An 18,725-nucleotide genomic window follows, 5' to 3' on the forward strand; every position below is an offset into this window, starting at 1 on the left:
AAATATGGCAATCTGTTTTCAGTAACAGCTTTTTCCCCTTGCAGTCCCTTTTTCTGCCCTGCAATCCCTTTTGAAGGAGAGTTTTGCGTAGTTTCTATAAAACTAATGTCAGAAGTCCTGTTTGATTGGTTTGTGCTAAGGTTTAAACCACCTTACAGTGTTTCTAGAAAAGTGTTTGTTTAGTGGAGAAGGCCAAGTTGCAGCACGGAAATCATACATGGGTGTTTCAGTGCTTCTTAAGATATGGACTTTCAGTAGGCGTTATACATGCATGCAGGACAATAAAACATGCATAGGTTAGTACTACAAGGGTGCTTCAGGATGAGCATCAGTGGTAGATATATACCACAGGGTTGCAGCTTCTCAAATAGGATTAAAAATAGAGCAGGAACTTGGTAAGGCCACCTTTTTAGAATCACATCTTGTTAGTTTAGAGTACCTGCCAGTGATTCTTACTTTATCTGAACTAGTATACGAACAGGGATTAGTCAAAACAAAATATAAGCACAGTTTATGACATCTTTGTTACATTAGTGGGATAGAAAAGGGCTTTAAAGAGCAGAGTGTTTTAGGACTCGGGCAGGAGAACCTTGATAGAAGACAAAGCAGTTTTTGCATGCTTTGGAAGTATGTATGCATGTTCAGCTTCATGAGCTGTCCAGTACATCTTTTCCTCAAGGCTAAAACTAAAAAGATGGTTCCTTGGCAATAAATATGCCTTCTTATTTTTCAGTGTGTGTTTATGTCAACAAGCATGGAAATTCTGGACCTCACCTGGATAAGAAGAAGGTTCAGCAGCTTCCAGATCACTTTGGACCAGGTCCTGTCAACGTGGTACTTCAGCAGGCAGTACAGGCTTGCGTGGATTGTGCCTATCAATCCAAAACAGTCTTTGGATTTCTGAAATCTGGCTCTCACGGAGGGGAAATGATAACTGGTATGTGAAGATACTTTGTTTCTTGTGTTTCTTCAGTTGGTTGAGAGCTTGAGATAGGGCAGATCAACTGAAGTAGCTGCAATGAGTTTATATCACTTCTGTAACTATTTAAGAACAGTCAAGAACATATACTTGTGAACTCCTTTACTAAGAGAGTATTGGTGTTGTGTGATTTATCTTACTCTGGGACCAGGATGATTTCAACAGTTCTTTAAATTAGAATTTAGTAATAGCAGCGTTAAGTTACTTATGATGATACACACAGTTACATATACAATTACATATATGATATACACAGTGCACTTAGATTCTTGTACTAAGTAGAGCTTGTGTACCTCATTTAGCAGCAGTAGCCAAACATATGTCAAGGAAACTCAGTATGAGTGAAATAATCAGCTTTATTAATTCAAGTCATTTGCATAATCTTTCCCATACATAGTGTTTATATTCTTAATGCCTTAAGCAAGTGGGTGACAAGTTTCAAACTAATCTGTTTAACTTCCAGCCAAGTGATTCCACATGTTAAAGTTGCTGCTTCTTCCCTTCCTCTGTACCCCAGCAGTAGCAGTATCTTGGGTCACTGTTCATCCGCCTATGTCTGCTATTATGGAATAGGTTTATTTCTATTACATATTAATGGCAGGTCTACAGATAAATTATTTCTACATCTCAAACTGAATAGCTGCTTCTTCACGTTTCTTTCTCCTTCTAGGCTATAGCAGTTAGCACATCAATTCATAATTCCATCACTGGTGTTAAAAAGACTTTGTGTTACTTTTAATCTCCTTATATTAACACCAGATGTGAAACATGATTAGTAGAGTACAAGTTCAATTAAATGCTGATAAAGATGTTGCTGTCTAACAATATTTAAAAAGCAGCACCCTGACCCGCATGCAGCAGAACTACAGTAAGCCTTGCTTATGTGTCCCCATGAGTTTGTTCACAAAATGGATGCAGCTTCTCTGCTGCGTGGTAAAGGTTTAATGGCATTGCATGTGTTTGGTTTTGAAACCTATATTGCTTTATTTTTGAAAGATACATGGAAGTTCCCTGCTGTAGCAAATTCAGAGAAGGCATTTTTCTAGAACAAAATGCTCAGAGATGTGTGTTTCCTGTATTGTTTATTTATCATGAAGGCCTAAATTGTAGGTCCGTGGCATATCTCGTCTGTGACTGAGTAGTTGAAAATAATTCTCTCACAGAGGAGAGAGAAATTTCAGACTCTTAATGCAGTTGTAATTTGCTTACATTAAAAAATTCTGTATGAAAAGGAATTACTGTTCTGCACCTGGCTTCACCCAAAGGCCTTGATTCAGAGCAACTGGCTCTGTCGCCCTGGAGTTGAGGAACTTAGTGCTGTGGACTGCTTCTGAAGCAGAGTCCAGGTGGTAGTAAGGCACAAGACCCCACTGGGTTTCCAGTATTAAGTCCCTGCCTTTTCATCACCTTGTCAAACAGGTTGCTGGGAAGTGGGTGAGCAAATGCTCCCTGTCATTTTATCAAAAATTTGTGTGTATTTTATTTTGAGAAGCATAAAATGTGACTTAGGTTAATGTAGCACATGACAGCCAGCTGTGCATGTGAACAGTAAGGAAGGAAAGGAAAGCTTCAGTAGAATAAAAAGAGGAATTATAGAATGAAATTGCGAGAGTGTTTTCTTGTGGAGCTTTTGTTTGCAAGTGGTTTTGGAGTGTGATTTGTGCAGTTGTTTGGGATTTTGTTTTTAGACTGGCAAGAAAAAAAAATGTTGCAACAGAGAATAAGCAAAGAAATCTAAATCTTTTGTGGACTGATACTTTCATGATGAGTATTATACCTGCAGTAGGAGGAAACTGTATGCTGATGAGGATGTGGATAAAATAATCTTGCTAGAATACATGTCAATAATTAGCAGGTTCTTTTGGTTCAGCTGCCAAAGAAAATAATTGTTTTGAATAGAATTGAATTTAGGATTTTTCTGTGTTTTCTTACTCAAACAAAAGCACAAACCATTTTATTTTTGCTTGATGTGTAAGGTTTCAATTCAGGCAAATATAACTGAAAGGAAATTGAAGGCTTGATTAGCAAGCCCACTAATGGTGGTGGTGTCAGCCCCTTTTCTTCTCCTTGTAGTGCAGAGACTATGGCGTTTGGTGGGATGGAATAGACTGAGGCTCAGATAAATCTTCTCAAGCAGAGCATTAAAATCAGACTCTTGGGTGAGTTTCTTCACTGTCAGACACACACATTTCTCTGATAGTTTAGCTCTCAGCCTTTCTCCTGTCCTGAACCTGGTATTTAAAACGTACTTACACAATGGAAAGTGAAGACATAAGAAGACTCTTCATCCTGGGGGCTGGGATTGTACACGCGAGGTCCATTCCGTGTTTACTTATCATTGAAGGCTGAGGTTACTGTATCTCTGAAGTACTCCTTTTATATTTTCCCCTTAGCTTTTGTCTGGGGTGTAAGAGGCTTATGTTGTCCCCAGGCAAAGCAGATAGTTGAGCATATGGATCTGGATCCCACACCCTTGGCTAGAGTTCGTATGGTTGCCCCTAGGTGTTCAGAGTACAAGGGAGCTGTGTTTGCACTGAATCTTTATTTGTGGATTTTTCCCATGGCATGTCTTTCTGGGGCAGTCTCATTGCCTCAGCTGTTCCTTGCTTTACCCTCCTGACAACTCTAAGATAATATTTTTCTTTTCAGTGCTTCTTTTCAAAATGAGAAATTAAGGCATGGAGAATAAGTGATTTCCCCAAGGTCATATAAGAAGATCCATAAAGCTATTATAAAGCATTTTAAATTTTTGCTGTAGCTGCCTACTACCTTGCAGTAAATTTGTCAGGAGATCAGGCTGTGCTAGGTCTCACAGCCCATTTGCTCTCCAGAACTGGTTGAGTTCCAAGCAAAAATTTGCCTTTAGAGACCCCTTCGCCAAACAGGAGGTAGAGGGCCTTGTATCTGAGCCACATGTGGGACTGTGAATCATTAGTATTTCATTTGAACACTGGAGCCTGGAAAAACCGAATGGGCCATGGAAACGCATTGGTCTGGGAGTTGTCCCTGTAGTATAGACTCTTTAAGCGCTTGCAGCGGGTCAGTCTGTTGTGAAAGCAGATGAGAGAGGTACCGCGTTGTTGATGGTAGCTGGTTAACTTTCAATAACTCTGATCAAAAGCTTCCTTACATCAGTAGTGTGAGTAATTGACACTTATGATTTCATCAGGAAGCCTAAAATATGCTGAACTTCAGCATTTTCTTCAGTTTTGCGTATATTATCTGTCTCTTTTGTAACACAATATGGAAGCGTTCCTTAATTCAGATCTGTGAATAAAGGCTTTCTTGTCATTTCTAGTTTGGATTTTTTTTGTGTGTGTTTCTTTTTCTTCTTTTCTTTTTGGTTTTTTTTTTTTGGTTTGTGTTTTTGTTTTTGGTGTTTTTTTTTTTTTAATGCATCTGCTACCAACAAGATGTGATCATTTAAAGCTCTGCTTATCATTTGGAAACTTACATTAACAACAGAAAAGCTGCATGACAAGCTGAAAACCAAGAAGACGATGCATAAACCTGGTGTTTATGCCACTTCTTTCTAGCCCTGAGCTTAAGTAACAAGTTTGTTCCTGCTTTGTTGTAATGTCTAATCAGAAGTAACTAAAAGTTTCAGCTAATGTAATTAATTAGTGTAATTAATGAAATTAATGTAACTATTTGTCCATATATTGATAGTAGTGAGCCTTTCAAAATCTTACTAATCTTCACCCAAAAAAAAAAAGGAAAATATGGTCAGTTGCAACACTCTGGGAGGGAAAGGAAGGAGGTCAACAAGCAAAGGACATACGCACATGTCCAGGCTCTTTGTAATCACTCACTTTAAAAGACACAAGATCTGTTTGTGGCTGTTGTGGTATCTCTGCCACCTAGCTCCTGTTGAAATAAATGGGAGCTTGACCACTGTAGTGTTGACAGCAGGATAGATTTCTCTAGTGATAAAGTAGCAAATGGCAAAACAGTTTCTGTAGTCAGAATTTCAATGGTAATGGATTCCAGCATGTCACCACAAGTATGCTCAGTTCGGTTAGAAATTGAGGGGAAAAAAAAAATGAACCAAAAAGGTTGTTTGCTTCCTTCCCCCACCCCCCTTTTTTTGTATTACTTTTTTAGCAAGTACTGCAAAACATCTTTTTGGTGTTATCTCCTGCAAGTAGGTGATGGAGAGCTTACTGTTTTATAAGCAACCAACAGAAATTACTCGTAAGGTTTTGGTGATGAGGGAATAGTTGCAAGTTTTGTTATGTGTGAATCCAAAATTATTTTATTAAAATAAGTTCCCATAGAGCAAATTTAAACTGGCATGGATCCAGTGGAAGGTGAAAACTGTCCTTTGGATATAAATTTGTTAAACTACCAGAATGATTGCTTGCTCCTCTCATGTCTTGTGTGGTTTAAATCAAATCCGGATGTCTTCTCCTTTAAGTTAATAATAGTATTTTACCATACTTCATGATGCTTGGGGGGTGTTTGACATCATCTTCTTATTCACAGCTTCCTTTGATGGGGAAAAGCATGCCATCAATCTCCCTTCTGTAAACAGCGTATCGTTTGTCCTGCGCTTCTTGGAGAAACTCTGCCACAGCCTGCAGTGTGATAATCTCTTTAGTAGCCAGCCCTTCAGCCCTTACATGGGATGTGCACATAGTCCTATGGAGTATGATAGGAACAAACCAGGTACTGTTAAAACAACTGTTATTTTCAATTGCTGATATTTTTGAGAAATGTGGCGACTTCATCACATGTAACTTTTTAATCTGTCTTTCTATGACGTGAGTTGATTGAAATGAATACGCTTCAGTTCTTAGTGAATTGGTTCCAGTGTCATAGTGCTTTTACAGGATGGGATAGCTCATACCACATGTGCAAAAATCATTTCGTTCAGCAAACCCCTCCTTGTAGCCAAGCCAGGAAACATGTATTGTATCGCTGTGATACTACTAAAAGGACAAGCTCAAAACTTCACATTTCATTTGTTAAATTTATGTTCAGATCGTAAAATAAACTTAGAAAAAGATATTTACTGCCTTATGAGAAGGACCTTCCCCTGGAAGAGGATTCAATCTGGCCCTTCCACACCAAAAAAAAGGACCTTTCTTCCCTCTTCATTCACCTTACTCAGTGGTGGCTCCACACTTTTTACATTCTACTGTGTACAGTCCAGCATTCTAGTAGAAAAGGTGGGTTTTTTAGGCGGCTGCTTTTGATACTTCATATGAGGCCAATAACTGTCTGCTGCACCAGGAGAATAGAGTTGAGGGCAAAATTAAGTGGCTTGTGCGAGATCTCCCATCAGGTTGTTTGCCAGGCCTGGTATTGCAAGTTCCAGCCTGAGGGTTACCAGGAGCCGCAACTGAGAAAACCTTAATATCAGGGCAATTCCAAAAGACTCATATTGGGTGTGAAGCTTCCTCACAGCTGTCTGATAGCTGAGTCTGTCTTCTGGGTGCTACTGTAGAATTCCCTACTGCTGCCTTTTCAACAGGGAAATTATGTTTCTAATTCTGTCATGTGAAGGTCATTAGTTTTACTTCTTTATTTTTTATATTTTTAGAAAAGTAGCCAGGGTCAAGGTAATTTGGGTGATGACAGTACAGACTAATCTGTATTTCTGCTTTGGAAGTTTGTATCAAAATGGCTTGAGTCTTGTGTGACCCAAGAAGCTGAACTGTAATGTGATGAATGGCTGATGTGTGTCTTTGCCTTTGTCCCCTGACTTTCTCCATGAGCAGCTTTATGCTAGAATAATAACTGGTGACTTTCCTCTTCACAGCAAAAGAAGAAATGCCTGATAACAGGATTGCTAAACGATACTCTCAGGACTCTCCACCGTATACTGCTCCTCTTTCCCCTAAGCTTCCCAGAAATGATGCTCATCCATCTGAAGGTAATTACATTATGTCGGGATTATATATGAGGATTATTTATGGTTTCAGTATTTCCAATCAAAGAAGACCAAGTACAACATATGTGTCTGGTTTGTCTCTAGTCTTTGACAGGTCAGGGTGAAAGTATGTTAATTATTGATCACTGGCACAGATTTTGCACTTAGGGAAGATCTACTGCAAGTTCCAGCAGTCCTTCTCCTAAACCTGCTAGTCTTTTTTTTGTGAAGGGGCTCAGGCAGATAAGTGACAGATGAAGCCTCCTGCTTCATATATGACAATTTAGCAGAAAACCAATTGCGCCAAAATGGGTTAGGAGATAAATTGGAAGCAACTCTTAATAACTCTAGGTTGGGGCCATTAGGTGAGTAAGGGTGTAGCTTGATCATACAATTCAGCTGAGTTTATGGCTAGCTGCCAGTGAAAAGTTGTTCTGCTTCTGCTTTCCTTGCCTCTTTGTCTCTGCAGTGGGTACCAGGCCCCCTGGCGGAGTGGTGGGCTGAACCAGTGAGCAGAATCACAGAAAACATTTTCATAGAATCATAGAATAGTTAGGGTTGGAAAGGACCTTAAGATCGTCTAGTTCCAACCCCTCTGCCATGGGCAGGGGCACCTCACACTAAACCATGTCACCCAAGGCTCTGTACAACCCGGCCTTGAACACTGCCAGGGATGGAGCATTCACAACTTGGGCATCCTGTTCCAGTGCCTCACCATCCTCATGGTAAAGAGCTTCTTCCTTATATGCAATCTAAAATTCCCCTGCTTAAGTTTTAACCCATTACCCCTTGTCCTATCACTACAGTGTCTAATGAAGGGTCCCTCCCCAGCATCCTTATAGGCCCCCTTCAGATACTGGAAGGCTGCTATGAGGTCTTCACGCAGCCTTCTCTTCTCCAGGCTGAACAGCCCCAACTTTCTCAGCCTCTCTTCACATGGCAGGTGCTCCAGCCCCCTGGTCATCCTTGTAGCCCTCCTCTGGACTTGCTCCAACAGTTCAATGTCCTTTTTATGTTGAGGACACCAGAACTGCACACAATACTCCAAGTGAGGTCTCACAAGAGCAGAGTAGAGGGGCAGGATCACCTCCTTCGACCTGCTGGTCACGCTCCGTTTGGTGCAGCCCAGGATACGGTTGGCTTTCTGGGCTGCAAGCGCACACTGAAGCCGGCTCATGTTCATTTTCTCATTGACCAACACCCTCAAGTTCTTCTCCACAGGGCTGCTCTGAATCTCTTCTCTGCCCAACCTGTACCTGTGCCTGGGATTGCTTCAACCCAGGTGTAGGACCTTGCACTTGGCATGGTTGAACTTCATAAGGCTGGCATCAGCCCACCTCACAAACGTGTCAGGGTCCCTCTGGATGGCATCCCTTCCCTCCAGCATATCAGCCGAACCACACAGCTTGATGTCATCGGCAAACTTGCTGAGGGCGCACTCAATCCCACTGTCTGTGTCGCCAACACAGATGTTGAACAAGACCGGTCCCAACACTGACCCCTGAGGGACACCACTCGTTCCCGGTCTCCATCTGGACATTGAGCCATTGACCACAACTCTTTGTGTGCGGCCAGCCAGCCAGTTCTTTACCCACTGAGTGGTCCATCCATCAAATTGATGTCTCTCCAATTTAGAGACAAGGATGTTGTGTGGGACAGTGTTGAACACTTTGCACAAGTCCAGGTAGATGACGTCAACTGCTCTACCCCTGTCCATGAGTTCCGTAGCCCCATCATAGAAGGCCACCAAATTGGTCAGGCAGGATTTCCCCTTAGTGAAGCCATGCTGGCTGTCACCAAGCACCTTGTTGTTTTTCATGTGCCTTAGCATGCCTTCCAGGAGAATCTGCTCCAAGATTTTGACAGGCACAGAGGTGAGACTGACTGTTCTGTAGTTCCCTGGGTCTTCCATTTTCCCCTTCTTGAAAATGGGGGTTATATTTCCCTTTTTCCAGTTGTCAGGAACTTCACCTGACTGCCATGATTTTTCAAATATGATGGACAGTGGCTTAGCAGCTTCATTTGCCAGAGCCGTGGATGGATTTCATCAGGTCCCATGGACTTGTGCACGTTCAGGTTCCTAGGATGATCTCAGACCTGATCCTCTCCTACAGTGGGCCTAAGGTCTTCATTCTCACAGTCCCTGTATCTCCCTTCCAAGACTTGGGTGGTATGGTCAGAGCATTTGCCAGTGAAGACCTGAGACAAAGAAGTAATTGAGAACCTCAGCCTTCTCCAAATCCAGGGTAGCCAGTTCTCCTGATAGATTCCAGAGAGGGCCCATGTTGTCCCTAGTCTGTGTTCTATTTGCTACATAATTTTGGTGAAGGGAAGAGTCATTTGTAGTTTACTTCTCTGGACTGGTTCACTGTGCACTTGGATGAGCGCAGGGAAGGGTTGAATAAAATGCAGCTGTGGCCAGGGTAGCTGCCTGGTAGATTGATTTAGCTCACTGATGAATAGCACCTTTTCCTGTGCTGCAGCTCAGCTGCAGTAACTGAGCATGTGTCTAGTCTTAGTCTGCCTCAGACATGAAATAAAGTGTCTAGGTTTAGGCCTCAGCAAGAGAGACTTAGGAAAATGTGGGGTTTTTTACTCTGCATTTGCTACTTAACTGGTTAAACCAGGGTAACTTGCTGGTGTTGACTCATCCCATCTGATACATACTTTTACTGCAAGATACTTGCACAGCATTTCCAAGGGCTTTTTTTTGTTTTATTTTATTTTGTTTTTGTTTTCTTTTTTTAAATATGATAGCAATTAGTTACTTTCCTCTTTTTTTTTTTTTTTTTTCTTTTCTGAGATCCTGGTGTCATTTTGTGTCTGTCAGCACCAGTGGGAGCAGAGTGATGATCTCTTCTGTGCAGATTACAAACTCGTAGGACTACAGTTAGAGCAGAAAAGGATATAAAATTAAAATGTTCAAAAGGATAGCTTATTTAAAGAGGTACATCTTATTACTTTATAGATATATATGTAGGGCATTCACTTCTTTGTATATAATAACAGCCTCAGAAAATACAGTTCTGTGTTGATTATCGATTTCTGTGTCTTTTCAAAAGAAGTACTGTCTTAACTTCACAGATATATTGTACACCCAAGTCATATATTTCTCATAGGTAACTTAGTAAGTGTAGAACACTTAATTACACTCAAATGAAGTTGTTTCAGTTGGAGCAAAACAAATGCTTGCGTAGATCTGCATTATGTTGTAAGAAATCTTCCTCAGAGTGAACATGTGTGCACATACTGCTTTTTAATCTGTGTTTGCTAATGGATCCCTTTTATGGATGAAGACAGTCTACTCCTTAAAATACATTTTAAGATCACTAGTTCATTATAAAGTGCAGTTACTTGGATAAAAAAGATAATTAAGTGTTTTGTTGGGGTTTCAGAGGTTTGAATTTGTACTCTGTGCATTTCAGGAGGCCAAGTGTTCTCCAGTGTTGTGTGTTTCCCATTAGGGTAATGTCCTCTGCTGAAAATCTGGAGGTAATTTTTGTAGTGGTCAGTCATGGGTTGGTTAGTGAGAAAGATCCACCCCAAAAAAGTTCTGGTTCCACTGAGACGCAGTTGTTTTGAAATAGTTTTGAAGTATCATTTGAAGGCAAAACGGAATAATTGTGGGAAAGGGTCTTTCAAACAGCTCATTTTCCTTCTGATGTGCTCAGGGATATGTTTTGCAGATTTTGCTGAATTTCTTGCTTGCTGACAGTTTCTTCTAAAAGTTATGAAAAATAAAGGGTGGGTGGGTGGGAATAATTCAGTCTCCCTCCCCCTGAAAACAGAGTGTTCTTACTACTGCGGCCGATTACATCATTCCCATCATGTATGAGGCAGAACAACTGGGTTCTAATTCCCAGAAGAGCTTTGAGAAAACAAAAACGTCTGTGTTTAAACAGTCTGTTGTCATCCTTACATTTGAAACATAAGGCCTTTTATTGGCCTTTTATTAATCTGTCCAGAGATCAGGCATGCTGCAGAGGAACCTCCCATGTCTTTCCATACCACTGTTGCTCACAACTGCTCAAAATGTCAAGGCGGGAGAAGCGTGTCATTTGTTGCTCCATGCATTGTGAAGCTCCGTTTGCTAGCTGCCAATTTTGAATCAGCTGTCATACCAGTTGACCACTTTTTCGTCAAGATTGCAGCTGCATTGTGTTAGAAGAAAAGCTACATGAGTGGAAAGGAAAGTGGACTGGACACTATGTTGCTGAACAGAAACACCTTCTCGAAAAGATGGTGGGAAATATGCCCGCTTTTCCACCTTGTGTATCTGAAATGAGAATTTACAGTAGGATAAATTCAAATGCTTGTATCTTGGGGAAAAAAAAGCAGAGTTGATCTTTCCCAGCCCTATTTACTACTGTTTAATTTAGGATGTACAGCATCAGAGAGAAGTCTGGGATATAACTGGAATAAATAAAATGAAATTCTTTTGTAATACAGTCAGTTTTAAGAATCTTTTTGTCTTCTGAAATCTTGACAAGGATCATGTAAAACAATTATTTAAAAAAACTCACCTGTATTTGGGACCTCTGCTTCTGTACTATTAAAACTACGAGAAATTGTTCGTTTGTTTTTTTTAATAAACACATTACATAGAGTTGGCTGGTACATGCTTAACTGCCCTAGCTGAAATTCTCTGCTGGTGCATATTGTCTCCACTGTTTCATCCTAGCATTCGTGACTTGAGAAATCTGAGTCTGCAGGTTAAGTGAGTTAATGTTAGGCTCTTTTATATAGCTTTGCTGTAACTATTTAAAGCATCACCTCTGCCTTTGGTCTTGGACTGAGATTTCTGTTACTGGTTTCATTCTCTATAGCTCTAATTTTACCTTGGTTGGCTACCCTTTAATTTTATAACACATATCACTGGCTACATCTCCTAAAGTTTCTCTGAAATTCTATAGAATGATGGGGTTTTGTTTTCATTTTGGTAAGTTGCTGCAACTGCTTCAAGCTGACAAATGTAGAGAAGTTAGTTTTCTTGTCTGTTTTTTTTGAAAACTTCAGTGCTTTGCTTTTGGGATTCAGATCTAACAGCCTAGAAAGTTTTGCACTAGTTGTTAATGGTTGGACTTAATGAAAGGTCCTCTCTAACCTAAATGATGCAGTGATTCTGTTCTGTGATTCCATCATCTTTCCCTTACTAAATTCACTAAGTAGGGAGCTGGCTCTGAGTGCCCTTGGTTGCCTTTCAGGATTATGCTATCTGAAGACCAAAATGTGCTTAATAGTTCTTTACTGCAGAGAACTTAAAAGACCTCATGAAGCAAGTTGAAAACATGCTTGAGAAACTCACTGGGTTTTTTAGGAAAATACTCTTCCTTTAGGTTTAATTGGCCCAAGAAATTATTGAACTTTATCATATAAGAAGAGTAGTAAAAAGCTTATTTGAGGAACTTGTTTTGCAGAACATGCCAGCTCTTATTCCACAGAATATGCTGCTTCACTAGCATATGTTTTATAACTTCACTAGAGTAATTTTCAAGATGGTAGTGTGGGGTTAACACTTATGTGAACCTGTTAGCTGTGTTTTCCAGCTCTTAACTCTCCTGCCAAAGCAGCATTTGTTTCATACAGATTTGTACATCATGGTTCCAACTTCTTTTTTTGTGCTAGGTATTGGGAGTAGAATACATATGATTGCTAGAGAATAGAGTGGTGTTCTGATCTGTTTGGGTTTGGATTTATTCCTCTTATAGCATGTTTCTCCCAGTCAGACCTGAATTTGCTTGACTGAGAGTGGAATTTTCAGTAATCGAGCAAACCTGGCTCATGTCTCATGGCACAGGGAAAGGGACCAGCTGAACTCTGCTCATCTGGCTTAGAAACTGTATTGACAGGCTCTAAAAATTCATGAGTCTTCTAAGTGGGCGTTGTTTGTGTTCTGCGGAGTAGAAATTAGCTGAGAAGTGCTAGGCACTAAAAACGGGATGTTGTTATACTTCCTTTGGAGACCTGGTTTATGTGTGTGGGGGGGGGGTTGGCTTTTTTTTTTTTTTTTTGACTTGCTTAGTGGATTCAGTAATTCACATGTATCTTTTTAGCTTTCCAGAGTCTGTGCTTATAGACCCTGCCCTGTGCCAAGAACTAACCGTATGTAGATAAAGGGGTTTAGTCAAAACGTGTTATGTTAGAGTGCTGTAGTTGTAATGGTTTTGTCTCTAACCTGTTAAGTTTTTAGTGGGCCTCTGTGTCTGAATGCATTAGGATGTATAGAAGATAACTGTCCACTTGTTTATGAAGTTAATGACTCCCTCTGCTGTCTAGAACAAATTAAACAATTGTTAGTTAGCATGAGCTTTTATTTATAATAAAGATTTCTTACAAGATAAATGTAACACATTCTTAATGCTTAGCTTTTTGAGAATAGTTTAAAAAAAAGCTAATGAAAATGCTGGACTAAAATTGTTTGATGTATCAATTTTAATGTTGGACAATTTTACCTAAAAAAAATTCCTCTGTCACTTCCCTGTTCATAGTATTTAACAAATACAACTGAAATTATTTATGGAAGACTGTTGCAAACTTGCCATAGTAAATCTTCTGCTGCAAAAAAAGGTTTTAAAGGTACAGGAAGAGCTCAGTGATTAGTATCGGAAAAAGAGCAAACATTCAGCAACAGTAATGTCCTCACAGGAGATTTGTTAGCAGGCTGCAATCTGTCAGTATCTTTAAAAGAATATAGCAAGGGGTTGAATGACAATGGTGTAATGTCCATCACTTTGAACGTACACATACTTGTTTTTTGTGTAGCAGAAACATTGCCTATAGAGGAAAACAGCACTTCCAAAGAACACCGATTTTCTGAGGACTCTCTGGATTCTGCGCATAATTCTGTAAATCCTTCAAGCCCAACCTGTCGAAATTCCACAGAGTATCGTGCTTCAGGGAGTGCAGCATATTACAGAAATTCCCATCAGTCAGTGAATGCTACCTCAAATTCAGCCCCAATCCTGCGCAGGCTGTCCTTGAGCTCTGCTGGGAGCAGCGGTTACTATGAAGTTAGTAGGAATCGAATACAGAGGCGGATTGAAGGTACGCTATATAACTAAATTTTCCTAAATATATAAACGCTTTTGTTAGCATACAAAGTCTGTGAGTTATGAATAAAGAAGCTCTTTGCCATAAAAAAGCTTGCATATGGAATGAAATGTGCTATTGCCAAGCATGTCAGGCTTGCTAATGTAGCTGCAAATACAGAACTGAAGACTGTTAGAACTAACACTGCAGTGTAAGCTGGTGTTGGGGGGTCTTGCCTGTTGCATCTTCCTCTCACTGCTATTATGGATCCTGCAGCAAGGCAGACTGGAGAGGGCCAGCTATATGCAGCTCACTTCCTGAGCATCTTGTCGCCTGTTTCTGTGTTGTTGAAATATGGGGAGAGGGTTCCCTCCTGTCCTTCCCTCTGTCTGCACAGCTTAACTTGCCTTTGCCGCGTTCCCAATTAATGGCATCTTGGGACCCAGGAGCCAAGTATAACTCAAACTAATCCCTCTAGGTGTGTCATAGTGTTAATGTTTATGCTGCTGTAAATATGTTTAGTTGTATAAGGCATTTAAAGACAAATGGAACAGCTCAATGTTGTTTGGGGGGAAAATAAAACATCTTTCATTTTTATATACTACAAAGAATGCATAATAAAAGCCACATGTTAATGTTAAGAATGTCTTATGTAAAATGAAATGTGTTATCCCTGTATAGACTAGTGATACTTCTTCTTTTCACAATATTTTTATACTAAAAGCTGCAAGTTCCACAACTGGGCCAGATTTGAATTCACTAAAAAGGGAACCTTCAAGAATATTGAATAAGGATCCTTCCACCTGGTCAATAGAAGAAGTAATGCGTTTTGTGAAAGAAGCTGATCCACAGGCACTAGCTCCACATGCAGAACTCTTTAGGAGACATGTATGATGCATATCCATTCTGTTCTAGTAGATTGTGTGTCACATTAATCTCCTAAAATACAGCTTCCATCTCTATCACTCTGTTTGCAATTGAAGGTAGAATAGACTCTACTCGTATATTAGAGGGAGGCTGAAAATTATTTTTCCACCTGAAACTCCTCCTGCAGTTTATCTTCTTTGTGTTCCAGTCTTGTTAGACTAAATATCCACTGCTTTCCAGTTTCTGTGGAGTAGCACTAATACTATAAGTATACAAGTTCTAATGACCAACATCCATATTGTGCCCCTGTCATCCTTGGTACCCCTAGAGGAGATGGCATTCTCATGTACAGTTTGGGGCATTTGGCCTACCTAGATGTCACCTAAGACAGTTTGTTTTGGGGACTGATTATGCTAAAGTAGAAGCTGTTATGCATCTTTAGCTTTACATTTGGTCACTAATACTAGAATGCAGAGAATCAGTTGAAATGCTGAATTTGCCTGTTTTGAAAACCAGTGTGTAGGGTTTTGTAAGATTTAACTAAATGTTGTCTTTAGAGAGATGAACTTTGTCAGTTTCTCTGTGCTATTACTGGTCTCTCCTCTTCCTTCTAGCTGTGCTTTTCTATAGCATGTTGCTCAGCAAAAAGCTGCTTGCTTATTTCATTGTATATACAGCCCTTCAAAAAGAGGTTGGCTTTCTCTTTAGTATTTTCCACACATGTTCTGCACCAGCTCCTACTTACCGTTAAATCTCAGGGTAAGCTGGATTGGACAGAAAACTGAAAATAACTTTTAATGGAGCTTCATGTCTTATGTTTTCTTTTTGAATAATAAGACTAAACATCACTTGTTTTGTCAGGTTTATGTTTAAAAAAATAAGACAGAGTGGTTTTCTTTATGGTGTTTTAAGGAAATAATTGCCTGTCTACAGTATGTAATGCTGCTAAGAGCTTAGTACTGTCACATTTCAGCAGCTTCTCAACCAGGCTGTTGAAATCTAAGTTGTCCTTGGTCTTGATCCTAACAATCTGTCTAGTTTAACCTGGACAGAGATCTGTCTTATTTCACAGATTTGGATGGTCTGTAACCCTTTTCTCTGTGTGACTGTTTGCATGCGCATGCCAGAATCCTCCCACAGCTGTGTTCAAGGTTCAGTGCAAGGCCTCAGTGCTTGGATCATTTAATCTCTAACTGCACAGCCCTTCCTTTGCAGCTTCCTTTTTTTTTTTTTCCTTTGACCCATTCACTTTTTTTCCCAGCCAGTACCTAATTTTGAGGGCACTTTGGTCAGTTTCTTTTACTTACTGTAATGTTCTCTAACTTATCAAATACCTCAACCATATATTAAAAAAATACTAACATGAATTCAGTTTCAGTGGCCACCTCTAAATATCAAATTGTACTACGTTGCGAAGTTTTATATAAAGTAGATAACTTTATACTATAAGATAAACAAATGTAACGTACTTTCCAGTTTTCCCAAGCAGCTTGTTAAAGTAGCTGTGTGTTGTGTTTCTTCTTTTCCTTCTGTAGGAAATCGATGGGAAGGCACTACTCTTACTGAGGAGTGATATGATAATGAAATATATGGGACTGAAGCTGGGGCCTGCCCTAAAGTTGTGCTACCACATTGAAAGACTTAAACAAGGAAAGTACTAGCCTGTGGGGGTGCACCACAAGTACGTGTGTTTGTTTCGCACTAAGCTCTCAGGTTCACAGCCATCACCTTTGGAACAATTTTGCTGATCTAAATCATCTTTATTTTTCGGAAGTGCTCTCACAATGTAAATAAGACATTCAGGATAAAGGGAGGAGGGATATAATGTGTATTACACTCTAGTATTTTGTGAACTGTTTCAGAAGGTTTGCAGGGAAGGACAGTTGATCATACTGGGGGCAGGTGGGTCAGGTGACAGTGCTCTTCCAAGCCTGTGTTCTCTGTTACAGACTTCAGCCAATGTGTTCGTATTCAGAACCAAAACAGCTGAATCCCAAAGGAAAATAATAAAACAAACCAGCATCAGGTGTTAACAATTTTTACAGGGGTGGCTGTAAACTTTTATTTTGCAGGAAAAATTTAAAACAGAAGGTCTCATCTCCGTAGCGGATGCTGTGTCTGGTCCTCCAGCAGTGTAAGACTCAAGTAGATTATTCTAGATTATTCTTCCTAGATTTCTGCAAAGGAAGTAGCCATATGATTTGTTCATGGGGGATGGAGGTGTGGGGAGGTTAGGGTTATGGAGGATAGGGCTTAATACAAATATAAGCTTTTATAAAGTTTGCTTCTCAGTCCTTTGCTAAGTTATTAGGACAATATATTGTCAGTTTATGCAGGCAATAAATACTTTTGTTTCACGAAAGGGCATATTGGCTGTTTAAACAAGCCATTTCTGGGACAGACTGATTTCACTGGAACAACGCATCCACATTTTAAACATTCCATCTTTCTGCCAAGTTTGGCATGGATATGTGTGTTCATGCTCTTTATATATACATTTGTATGTGTCAGGGAAATATATACTATATATATATGACTATACATACACACTGTATGTATGTATTCAGTTTTTTTAATGTGTACTTTGCACTCTGCCAGAGAAAACTGTACAATTTCTTGTTGGGTTTTTACCAGTAAATTTGGTTGTGTACTATTTCCATACTCATTGGCACCTGTTTAAATTTTTTTTTTGTCCATTCTTGGAGTCAGAAGGTGACAAACAATCAAAGGGTGCTTTTATTCATACAGGCAAGATTCCTGTACTATGCAATACTCTTGGTTATTCATCCCTTAACTCTGAGCCATATATTCTGGTATATTTCTGGAAAGAGGCATTTGGTTCCAGTGGTTTGGGCTTATATTTCCTATTAGGAAGTGCTACTATGTAGCTAATAAGCCTATTTTGGGTAAAATTGGTGCTGTTTTTATAAGCTGCAAGAATGAGTGGTGATAATACAGCAGTTTGTTGTCACTGCCGATTGTAATGTACATCAGGGACAATACTTTCTGTGTAGGAAACTGAATGTACTGTATGTAATAGTGTGAGTGATGAAAACTATTTGTTAGGGAAGGTCTAGTCTTAAAATGGTAGATTTATTATATTTCTTACTGCCTTTTTATATGAAAGCATATAGTATAAAAGTATTTTTTACAAATTCCTTTTCTGAAAATGCCTTGCTTTACCAATAGTCTGATATTCCTCAGGTTTGAGCAGAGATACTGCTGCAGAATAATTTTTGTGGCTCCTAAGTGTCCCTAGTACTTTGTTAGTTTAAGTGACTGCAATGTAATTCAAATTTATCAAGTCATTTGGATTTTGAGAACTGTTTTTATTATTACATCATTTGACACTAAAGGTTATCTATATCGATTTGTTTTGCATATCTTTTGTGGTGCATATATGCTTAGATGAATAATACAAGCATGCCCTTTATAGTAAGAAAAGGTCAGAGCATTGATTAAAGAAACAGAATGTTTTCTCTTTCTGTTAGGAAAATCCTGACTTGATTGTCGGCATAACCATATGAAAGTTAGTTATATGCTGATGAAAACATCATGCCCCACATGTTCAGTATATTGTCTATACCTTACTTCTTCCTTGCTGTATTGTGTTGATTTTCAGAGTTCTTCAGTGAAAAAAGATCTCACACAGTTTAAGTGGAAGTAAATGACTGAAAACAGTTTTCATTTTTTACGTTGCCATTGGCATAAGAAAAACAAAGATGTTTAAATTTTCTGTTTGGCCTTAATGGACATTTTTGTACATGGCACTATTTTGAGTATAAATATTTGTTCAAGGCTTTCTGTGCACCCATGTGCACAGGGATTACTGTGATGTTGCAGTACCTGGATTTCACAGTGTGCTGTAGCGTGAGATTCAAGTGTTCAGTGTTGTAGCAGAATATATTTTTTATTCTTTATTTCCAATGGGATGTTCTTATCTATCAACAAAAATAAAATAGTTCATTCATTGTT

At 39.4% G+C, this 18,725-nt stretch overlaps 1 protein-coding gene across 8 annotated transcripts in view; it reads left to right on the forward strand.

Annotated features, from left to right (window-relative positions):
- SCML2 (Scm polycomb group protein like 2) overlaps nt 1-18,725 on the forward strand; it is a 74,512-nt gene extending 55,787 nt beyond the window's left edge. For 7 of the 8 annotated variants that reach the window (XM_065677367.1, XM_065677373.1, XM_065677369.1 and 4 more), the window contains 6 exons: nt 734-937; nt 5,465-5,647; nt 6,744-6,857; nt 13,617-13,898; nt 14,608-14,771; nt 16,286-18,725. In XM_065677367.1, the coding sequence (XP_065533439.1) occupies nt 734-937; nt 5,465-5,647; nt 6,744-6,857; nt 13,617-13,898; nt 14,608-14,771; nt 16,286-16,411 (1,073 nt within the window). In that variant the 3' untranslated portion in view covers nt 16,412-18,725. The remainder of the gene's footprint in view (nt 1-733; nt 938-5,464; nt 5,648-6,743; nt 6,858-13,616; nt 13,899-14,607; nt 14,772-16,285) is intronic. The other variant, XM_065677368.1, reaches the window with a different exon arrangement.

This window comes from Lathamus discolor, chromosome 4, assembly GCF_037157495.1.
Source record: "Lathamus discolor isolate bLatDis1 chromosome 4, bLatDis1.hap1, whole genome shotgun sequence".
In the NCBI taxonomy this organism is placed as follows: domain Eukaryota; kingdom Metazoa; phylum Chordata; class Aves; order Psittaciformes; family Psittacidae; genus Lathamus; species Lathamus discolor.